Source organism: Patiria miniata, unplaced genomic scaffold (assembly GCF_015706575.1).
Source record: "Patiria miniata isolate m_02_andy unplaced genomic scaffold, ASM1570657v1 HiC_scaffold_2, whole genome shotgun sequence".
NCBI lineage: Eukaryota > Metazoa > Echinodermata > Asteroidea > Valvatida > Asterinidae > Patiria > Patiria miniata.
In genome coordinates, this window is record NW_024037058.1 from 14994837 (window position 1) to 15004340 (window position 9504).

The window sequence follows — 9504 nt, forward strand, 5'->3', positions numbered from 1 at the left end:
GACTGATCAAACAAAAGGGTTAATTATAGAATAAATAGTTTTACTAGGGGAAGGAAACTGTATTTTGTTTTTAATTCATAAACAAATATATGTCGTAACTAGATCCTCCACCTGATTGGTCATGGCAATAGACCTGTTCATTAAGTCCCATCCCATGATGTTTTGACCAGTTATTTAACCCTTACCTTCCCAAGTCCTTCAAAATCCTCTGCGCAAACTGGAGCATTTTGCAGGATTGAGGCTATATGGCAAAAATGTGCGGCTGATAAATATGAGGATGCACTGTGTCAAGTTCTTAGGCCGGACCTTGTGTAGTTTTTGCTCAGCCGTGCATAAATTTAGGCCTAGATTATACTTGAAATCCTTCCCACTGCTCCAGGATGTCACTGGCTCTGCCTCAGCATATTGAGAGTGATTGCCGGAGGATTTTGCAGGATTGACGCTGTCTGCAATTTTTACATGGAGGCAGTTGGAGGATTTTGCAGGTTGCATCTTAGCAAAAATGCCCAGAGGTTAGAGTTAATTAATGTCCGACACCAGTCAGACATAAATGCACTCGCATTATGACGCATGCTAGTTGAACATGTATTATGCATTGAGGAACTGGAGAGGTGTTGTTGGCAATGTGCGTAATAGGCAGAGCATAATGGCTCGATCTAGTGTGAATACAGCATTGTAAACATTTTGAATTTGTTAATAATCCTGTTATTGCTTCTCTTTCCATGGCTCCGGCAACTGTCAGACTAGGGCGCCCTCTAGAGTTGTTCAATGGCCAAGGCTCTTGGTGCATAGTGCATTAAATCTGGATTTCCATGCCGGATTCATGAAGCTGGAGTAAAAAAAAAAAACCAAAATGTACTTTTTTTCATATTGAGTATTAACCATTCCCTCCCCACCCCCACCCCCCAAAAAAATTCTTAAAAATATGTTTTAAGAAAAAAAATTCTCGATTACTTCCTTAATACCCTTTTGGGTGAGGCAAGGGGAAAAAAAGGTGAATAGAAATATTTTCTTACATTAAGAAATGTTTGAAGATCAACTTTAGAACTTAAGCAGCCAATGAATCTCAAAAGCTGGGAGAATGTTTCCTTGCTAATAAGTACGAGGTCAGGGGTTAATTCGGTGACTTTGCTAACCATGTCATGTGGTCCTATGCTTGTGATCATCCAGTGTGCTTACGCAAAGTCATTCTATGCTAAGCATTGCAAACACCATAACTTTTAGTTGAGTGCGCATGCTTATTAGAAAAACTCCTTGGTAACCTTTGAAATACACCCTCTTGCACAAAGCTGATGAAACTCGCATAAAATTTGTCATGCCCTTGTTTACATAATCTGAAATTTTGGTTTAATTCCATTGGTAAACCACAGAGTTTTTTTAGGATCAAAAGTAAGACAAGAGTTTTATTGACACGTGGTATTTGCACAGAATTCTTTTCTATAATTACCAGTATTTTAGTACAGTAAGCAGAGTTGATAACTCACCTGGTCATGTTATCGTAGACGTTGGTGGCCAGCCCCATCACGTCGCTGGCAGCATGATCAATCATGTTGTCGGTCAAAGGTCGACTGGCCCAGAAGTTGCGATTGCCCTGGTAGACGTTCTTGGAGTTTCTCTGCGGAGTGAAGCGGCCGAAGACATTGCAGAGCTGGGTGAAGTTAGGAGGAGGGGTGTAGCGGACGTTGGACTGCTCCATAATGGTGGTGTAGGCAACCTGTGGAAAGAACAAGAACATTGGAATAGGAAAAATAAAAACAATCAAGGGCAAGCCCAGTAAAGCGTATTCAAGAGTGCACAAACTTTTGTTCAATTGATTCAGAATGGTTATTCACTGGAAGTCTTTTCATGCATCTGGTCTACAGTGGGTCAGATTTAGCCCACTCATTGGCTTTACAGGGTAATCCTATACAACAGCACTGCCCGGCTCACAAGTCACAGTCAGTCAAAGAAGACACTAGGCTGGCCCTCTGGGACCAGCGGGGGAAAAAAACAGAACAGGAACAAAATCTACGAAAAAATGTCAAACCTGACGCCACTTCAGCGGTTGTGTACAAAGTCTATGGAGAGTCAAGAAAATTTTCTAAGCATTTCCTAACAAAATTGGAAATGTTTCTCAGTCCCAGATTCATGTCTTATCATCATTTTTTTCAATGACTGATCAGGTTGCAACATTTTTTCCATATCTACAACTGGCTCTGGAAAATGACAAAATACCAACCACATAAAGATATTGGAGATCTTTTGTGTTTCAGTTATTCATCAAGACTTGGGACAGAAATAAAAAAATCCTTTTGCCCTTGCCCTTAAAATAAACCATCCCTCCTTATCTCAGACAGCGACAGAATATTGTACAGCCCAGCTTGCTATCCTGATGTCCTTAGCCATGTAAATAATTCATGGTGTTTAGGTCAATTTATGAGAATATTTTAAATTGTACACATTATGAAGACTTCATGAAGTCAACACTGCTTAGGCATGGACAAAATGGATGGCTTGCCTTGCTTTGCGTAAAAAGAAAATGCTAGGCCAGTAGGCTTTTAACTACACTTACTGCGGTATCAAAGACATTCGTCAGTTCGATGCCGTAGTTCTCTAGTGCGGCACTATCACCCCTGCAGTCATGCACAACCTTTACAAAGACATGAGAAACAATCATATTTCAAAGTTAAGTGGAACCCTAACCCACCTCAATCCTCCTAAGTCATCCGGGCAGTTTTGGAGGATCGAGGGTGAATGCGACATACAATTTTGGAGGATTGAGGGCACATGGACATTCAGTACCAGTTGATTTTGGAGGATTGAGGATGAATGGTGTTTGAGGATGATTATGCATTTTGAGAGCAGGATTGTCGGTGGATTTTGAACCATTGAGGCGGTGGGAATCCTTCGTTTGAAGTGCAAAATTTCGGAAGATTTTAGAGGATTGAGGGCCTAGGGGTAATTAGAGTGCTGTGGAGCGCTGTGGCCTCGTGGTTAAGGGCACTGATTCATGGTCTGTGGGTAAAGCTGCAGGTTGTGGGTTCGAGTCCTGGCGTGGCGGGGTCATGGTGCGTGTGCCCTTGGGCAAGGCACTTTGTCACTCATTGTTTCTCTCCACCCAGGAGTAAATAGGTGCCTGTGAGGGCAGAGATGGTTATTGTGATTGAATTAGATTCCTTGCGCTTAACAGGCCTCCCCAGGGAGCTGAGATGGTATTTGGAATGTTTCATGCGCCCAATGAGCAGGGGTAATAATGATGTAGCGCCTTGAGCACCAGTCCTGGTGGATACGTGTGCTTTATAAATATCCACTATTATTAGGGTTAATAACGGTTTCGATGAAAAGAATTTTGATGAAACTGAGTCCAAAGAATGTGCCATTGGGCTCCCACACAGCTGTGAATTTGGGAGGATTCAAGAAGATGCCCTGCAAAGTCAGTTCAAAAACGTTTTTAACATCCAGCCCTACCTTCAACACACGCTTGCTCTCCAAAAGATGCTTCAGTTTGCTGGTTTTGAAGTCCCGATCGGACCAGTCAATGACATCAAATATGTATGCTTGCGGGCAGACGGCATCAATGATGGCAATTTGGACAGTGGAAAGGTACTCACAATCGCCTGTGAATAAACAAAAACTATTTAAGTTGAAAAACAAAGTTTAGGCTGAAACTCGTTGCAGTACAATAACTCCTGATCTGCACAATGAATGTGTTTCAAATGTTTTTGAGTGTTTTATCTTGGGGAATTATTTCTTTCTCTTTTGTCTGACATCATTTGATACATCAAGGTTTTGTGACAGGAAATGATATTTTACAATGTGAAGAGTTTATTTCCAAAATGCGATATAGCCATTTGAAAAAAAGTCAAAACTTTGCATGGCTCTAATCTTCATTTTTCTCTTTATTGTATTCTGAAATGGTGTTTAACTGTATAACAGCCCGTGAAAATGCTTTGGGCAGCTAGGAGAGGGCGGGATTCTGAAATGGCATTTATCGCATTTTTCAAAATAAACTCTTCATACATGTATGCACATATGTTGAAAAGATTGCAAATCAGTTGACAAATTATAATGTAAAAATAGACTCAATATTTTATCATCATGGTTAATGCTAGCAAATGAGATTAAAAGTGTCCATGATGAAGTAATCAGAGTTTGAAAATAAGACATTCAAGTAAAGAGTGAACATGAGGTTGCAAAATGCGTACACTGCGGAAAGGTTCAAGGGAGGGCTTAGGTAGATACTGCCCAATTAGAAAATGAAGTCGTCTTCTTATCTTACTAACCGTTAGAAGCTCTTTCGGTGTCAAATGCAACCACTCTGGTTTCCTCATCTCGTATGATAGGTTTAATCACGCCGCCTACGCGCCAGGGCTTGCGTATGATGACAGCTTCGTCTCCGAAGATGCCAACATCAAGTCTAGGTAGCCTGCTCTTGATCTCTTCTTGAACGCAGTTGGCTTCGTGCCCGCCGTTAAGATAAACGAATCCCTGAGATGTTACGGTAAAGAAACGCGGCTGACCCTCCAAGAAATCACTGAGATCCTCCACGCAGTCCAGGCGGTCCTTTATGACGGGATGTGCATCACTGAGATTGTCCATGATACCCGACAAGGAGATGCCATTCCAGCTTGTCAGGAAGCTACGGATTAGTTGAACCGCCTCTCCCGTGAACGCTCCCAGCCCGTCAACCTCCCTTGGTCTTGCTTGGCCCCGCCTCTTTCCCTTAGTACCCATGAAGTCGAACAAGTTGGCTGCATCTCTGTAATACGCCGGTGAGACCATCAGCTCTTCTCTGGTGATCTTGGTCACCACCCAGCCACATCCATGTCTTCGGGGCTCAATATCGCCCCTCTTCAGGCGTCTGACTTCAATGATGACGTTGAACCCTGGCCGCAGGTAGTCGCCCATCTTACGGATCGGAGCCAGGTTGCCGCGACGGAGCGCTCCCTTGAAGACCATGGCTCTGCTGTAGTCGGCTACACTGACCACCGCCCACTTGTCACCGACTTCTAGAACTTCGGAGTGCTCACCCGAAATTTTCTCCACGTCTTCTAGGTCGTACAGATCCGACTCGTGCTTGGAGAAATATGCAGGTCTGTATGGTGATGCTTCTCTGAAATAAGCCATTGTTGCTTACATCCTGAAAAAGAGATAAAACTTAAATTGAAGTCAAACATAAACTGGGTAGTGGTTTGCATTTCAGGCATTACAGAAACCAGCTACCCCACTGAAGTAAAACACGGGTACCCAGGTAACACTAAAAAAACCCAACCCCAAATTCAAATCCCGGAAGTTGCCTGAAGAGCTTTATCACTTTAAAATATTAACTGCAACTTTTGCGAGCCTCGTCTGTCACGCTTTAAAATATACATTAATGTGAAATCTGTTTTTGGTTTCCATGTAGCCCAGTTTTCACTTTGAAAATTTCTCCCAAATGGCATTCAAAAACTTTGATTTTCTTTGTCTGAGAAGATACTAAGTAATGGTTACAGGTACTCGATTCCACATAATCTGGAACTGGTTCCTGACATCAGCGGTCAGGGTACTCGGGTACCCAGTTCCAATGCATACCCCTAAAATTGAGATCTGAAAATATTTCTATATAGCTACAGCTGAAATGTGCCTAGCAGCAGCGTAGCAAGCATTCTCACTGGGGGGGGGAGGGGATGGGCTGGATGGGCTGGATGTTACAGTGGGGGGAGCCCAATTTCTGTAACATCCGTGCTGAAAGATAGACAACTTTTTTCACTGGTCACCCAGCCTCAATAAAATCAAAAAGTGGGGGGGGGGGGGGGGGGGGGGGGGGGGGGGGGGGAGGGGGGGAGGGGGCATCTTTCTATGGGGGCGCCCTTCAAAGTGGACACTATCGCACGATAGGTGACGCTCTTTAGGGCAGCACACTTAAACTTTAATAAAGATGATTGCACGACGTTAAAAAGAGGCACTCTTGCCGCGCAGGAAAAAGGACAAGCAAATTTCCAGTTGGGGGGGGGGGGGGGGTGCCTGCAGGGGCAGACATTTTTTTTTTTAAAAAAACTGATCAGTACAGTGCAAGGCGCCAGTTTTGTTCCGACTTGTAACATGTGTTGACAGCTGTTTCATATCGCACCCAAATACACCACGGTTTAGACAAGTTTCCAGTCCCCTTGCCACACCACACCGTGCTGTGCCAATACTGGATTAATCAGGTACGTACATGTACACTGACATACGTGTAAACTGAAGCAAGACACGTGCTGATCGAAGAACTAACGTTGGTGACGTCGGGGGTGATTTGGCTACAGACACGAAACAGCAGTCTACCCCTCGAAACAACAACATTGTGCGCGTGCATTTAAGATGGAGCAAACATGCAGGAGAAATTAAGTGTGACGTGTCGGGTAAATATTTCGAATGTTTTTATGCAAATCTGGAGCACGGGGTTATTATCAATGTCACGTTTGCGGTATGCCACTACAGGTTTAGCATGTCTAGGGGATCGGGAGGGGAGTTGGGCTGGAATTAGGGACAGGAATGGGCAGTATTTATTAAATATTATTGTAGGGCCTACTTAAAATAAAATTCATCACAGCATCCTTCCAAAAGTTGTGGGAAAAGGAACAAAAAGAAAGGCAGTTCAATAAATATTTAAACTTAAATAAACAGCACAAACTGCAGGGAATAGACGTAAAGTAGGAAAAAAATGTTGCAACCTGATGCCACTTCCGCGATTGTGTACAAATTCTATGGAGAGCATTTCCAAACAAAATTGGAAATGTTTCTCAGTCCCAGATTCATGTCTTATCATCATATTTGCAATGATAGACCATCATTATGATGATATGTGAAGAAAAAAAGTGGCGTCAGCCTCAAGTTGCCATTTTTTTTCTCCACATTCTGCCTTGTTTCAATGTTTGTGCGCGTGTCATTGGAGCTGGATGAGTTATATTTATTAGCCCCATAAATGTGGCCAATTTACTGGACTACCTCCGGAGCTAGCTCCGTAAATAAAGGACACACTTCCACCGTGTACAAAAACATGTCTAACTTTGTCTTTGCCACATTTATGGGGCTAGAGTTATACATTACTCAAGCTAGTCCATAGAGCAAGGGTCTGTCCTTGCTCTATGGCTAGTCCAACCACAAGGACGAAAACTTGTAACACATTGTGTACGTCCACTGGTGAAACTGTGTGGCCGTGGACATGCTGGATGTGTCTTCCAAGTCCGACTTAGCTGTCCGACTTCCAAGTTCCAACAAAACAAATCATAAGTTGACTGTCGCCTCAAAGGCTTCGCAAAACCATTAACACTGCACCAACAAATGTGCTCAAACGTATACTTACCAAACTGGGCAAAGGTACACTTGACAGTATCGCTCGGTCGCGTAAATGCCTAAAATTTAGAAAACATGAACTGACAAAACCGTACCGAAAAAACCACCAACAGGCCAGGCCACGTGCACACGTCACGTTCGTCGACGCGGTGACTGGTGGGGGCGGTCGGGCGTCTTGCTTCCGGCGTTCGCTTGGAATTTGCATACTCTGAGAAATTCAAGTTGTTATGACCTTGCACGTTCGATTAGTCCACACCGTCGAGCAAATTTAGCAATTCGAATATATATGTATTGATAGTTACATCATAATTATGATGCTCTTGATAATGTCGATATCATTTCGAATTTGTTTTTAAATACTACTAGATAGCTTCTCCGTATTTTGCTCATGCATGCCCCTTATTTTTTAAAGGGGTGTTTACTTTACAAACAAAGCCACGAAGAACGAAATCAGCGATTGGAGGAAAGTTATCGCATTGTTCGTTTCGGGCCAATGACAATCATCGAAATTCCATCGTCTTCGTATTAGGGGATGGTATTACAAATTATCTTTGGCATTACATAAAAAGAGAATTACTATCTCATTGTAAGTGTGGGATTAAGCTTTACAGGTGCATTTGGTATGCAAAGTAGTGTGCATCGATGCGGGTAGCTAGTGTGTGGTTATACTGGAATGCTGGTTGCTTTTGTGACATTCGCAGTCACTTGTGTTTTTGTTTTTCATAACATAAGTAATGTTTGACCATTTGTTTTTATTATCTTTACAAGAAATATCCAAGTATAGCAGATCCTGGAGCTCGTTATATCGATTCAAGTAGTGCTAGCTCGATCGCCTTTGGGGCCAGATAGGAATTTCCCGGAGTTTTGTCCTCAGTTTACAGTCAAAGGTTTTTATCTCCGGTTTTGCGCCTATTGCCTCGGGGTCGTGCGAATTTACATAATAATTTAAGCCAAGATGACCAAGAGGTACTTATGACTAATACAACCAAACTATTCAGTAATTGTTTTTGTATAATATGCGTTTTTCAATATTATTACAATGTAATTGTATTTACCGAATCTGTAGAACTGTTGCACTGACAAGACGTTAACAGAAGAGTGTGTGTGATTGTAACACTTGAAAGGTTAAAACAGTTGATTCATCGTTTGATTGTGCATGATTCCAGCTGGTTTGTCGGGGCAGCGATGAGATGTTATCAACAATGCAGTCATGGAGCCCCTACCTAAAGAGAGACATCATGGTTCTAGAGAAAGTTCAGAGGAGGGCGACAAAGCTAGTACCAGAATTGAGAAGAAAACCGTACAGCGAAAGGATGAACAGTTACACATATTCCCACTTGAAGTGCGGAGAGTAAGGGGTGACCTTATTGAGACATATAAGATCCTGAATAGCTTCGACGATATTGATCCAGAAAGTTCTTCTCCAAGTCAAGTACGAGTACCCGAGGTCACAGGTTGAAGTTGTTTAAGAAGAGAATGCATAAAGGTCTCCAATTGAGGAAACACTTCTCCCAACGGGTAATAAACAACTGGAACAACCTCCCAGCCTACGTCGTAAATGCCATGAATGTCAACCAGTTCAAGAATAGATTTGACAGTTACTTGAAAGAATCTGGATATGGGGTCTTAAAAGGCTTAAGCTTATAATTGATAATCCCATCAAATCTTAAGTGTAAGTGTAAGTATAGACATTAGCCTACTTTTAAGGTCATTAAACTTAACAGGGAAAAATAGAAAACATAAAAAAGACCGCGCCACAATTTGTTACGGAGTCTTCAATTGTGTTCGGAGGCTTGACATAGTACCCTAAATGATAACCAGTCACAGGAATTGTTAGACACTACTTATATATGGTGCCACGGTTCATTCTCTTATACCTCTTATCAATAAACCTACCAGTTACCCAAACATTACCCTTATTGATATAAACCATTTCTTGACGCTGGTATGGGTACGGTGACGGATGTCTCCGAACACTTTTCAATATTCACATCATTTCCATCTTCGATTCATCGTTCCGCCAAACGTTAACTCGAGAAAACATAGTAGTGATTTGAATTCCTGTGATTGGGCAAAATGTCTCCTCTGTCTCTGATGCAAACATTGCTTTGACTGGTTTTATGGATGTTTTATTATTGATAAGCATATTCCTATTACACAGCTAGGGTTCTCATCCTAGGGGGCGTGTGGGGCGAGGCTTGAGGCAATGGA

The 9504-nt window shown here is 42.4% G+C and overlaps 1 protein-coding gene across 2 annotated transcripts; it reads right to left on the bottom strand.

Moving 5' to 3' along the window:
• Window positions 1–410: 410 nt before the first annotated feature.
• LOC119726637 lies at window positions 411–7430 on the bottom strand. 2 transcript variants are annotated; one of them, XM_038198393.1, is made up of 7 exons: window positions 7304–7430; window positions 5074–5119; window positions 4263–5034; window positions 3448–3596; window positions 2552–2629; window positions 1485–1714; window positions 411–829 (listed from the first exon to the last, which is right to left on the bottom strand). In XM_038198393.1, the coding sequence occupies exons 2-7, from the start codon at window positions 5104–5106 to the stop codon at window positions 766–768; spliced, it is 1326 nt and encodes a 441-aa protein (XP_038054321.1). In that variant the 5' UTR covers window positions 5107–5119; window positions 7304–7430; the 3' UTR covers window positions 411–765. The 2 variants fall into 2 exon arrangements, with proteins under 2 accessions (XP_038054321.1, XP_038054319.1); XM_038198391.1 differs by having other exon boundaries at window positions 4263–5119.
• Window positions 7431–9504: the final 2074 nt, after the last annotated feature.

Bases quoted from the DNA above. Each gene is read 5' to 3' on its own strand.
- LOC119726637 (XM_038198391.1), bottom strand. From the start codon at position 5,106: ATGGCTTATTTCAGAGAAGCATCACCATACAGACCTGCATATTTCTCC. The intron at 2,630-3,447 runs GTAGGGCTGGAT...GTCTTTGTAAAG, and splicing joins AGAGCAAGCGTGTGTTGAAG to GTTGTGCATGACTGCAGGGG. The intron at 830-1,484 runs GTGAGTTATCAA...TTTTTACTCCAG, and splicing joins GTCTACGATAACATGACCAG to CTTCATGAATCCGGCATGGA.